Source organism: Geospiza fortis, unplaced genomic scaffold (genome assembly GCF_000277835.1).
Source record: "Geospiza fortis unplaced genomic scaffold, GeoFor_1.0 scaffold5449, whole genome shotgun sequence".
In the NCBI taxonomy this organism is placed as follows: Eukaryota; Metazoa; Chordata; class Aves; order Passeriformes; family Thraupidae; genus Geospiza; species Geospiza fortis.
In genome coordinates, this window is record NW_005054968.1 from 34,788 (window position 1) to 35,191 (window position 404).

Below are 404 nucleotides of genomic sequence, written 5' to 3' on the forward strand. Positions count from 1 at the left end.
CTGTGTGTCCCTACCCCCGGTGTCCCTAACCCTGCTGTCCTCATGGTGTCCGTCTGTCTGTCCGCAGGCTGAGCGTGTCCATCGAGTGTCACTGTGTGTCCCTAACCCTGCTGTCCCTGACCCCGGTGTCCGTCTGTCTGTCCGCAGGCTGGACGTGTCCATCGAGTGTCGCCGCGTGTCCGGCCTGGAGCCGCCCACCCTGGACTGGGCCTTTGAGCTGACCAAGGCCAACATGCAGAGCCTGTGCGAGCCCCTTGGAGCTTCTCCGCACACCCCATGGGTTTTCCTGCCCCCAAACCCCACAATTGGCTTTTCCCCCGCTGCAGTTTTCCTTCTTTCCCGTGATTTTGATTTCCCACCTCGATTTTTGCCATGATTTCCCCTGAATCCCCTGAGTGTTTTTT

The 404-nt window shown here is 59.4% G+C and overlaps 1 protein-coding gene across 1 annotated transcript in view; it reads left to right on the forward strand.

Annotated features, from left to right (window-relative positions):
- Positions 1-398, forward strand: part of NAA40 (N(alpha)-acetyltransferase 40, NatD catalytic subunit) — a 2,810-nt gene extending 2,412 nt beyond the window's left edge. The window contains exon 4 of the mRNA XM_031065657.1: positions 148-398. Within this exon, the coding sequence (XP_030921517.1) occupies positions 148-376 (229 nt within the window). The 3' untranslated portion in view covers positions 377-398. The remainder of the gene's footprint in view (positions 1-147) is intronic.
- The last annotated feature ends 6 nt before the right edge of the window (positions 399-404 follow it).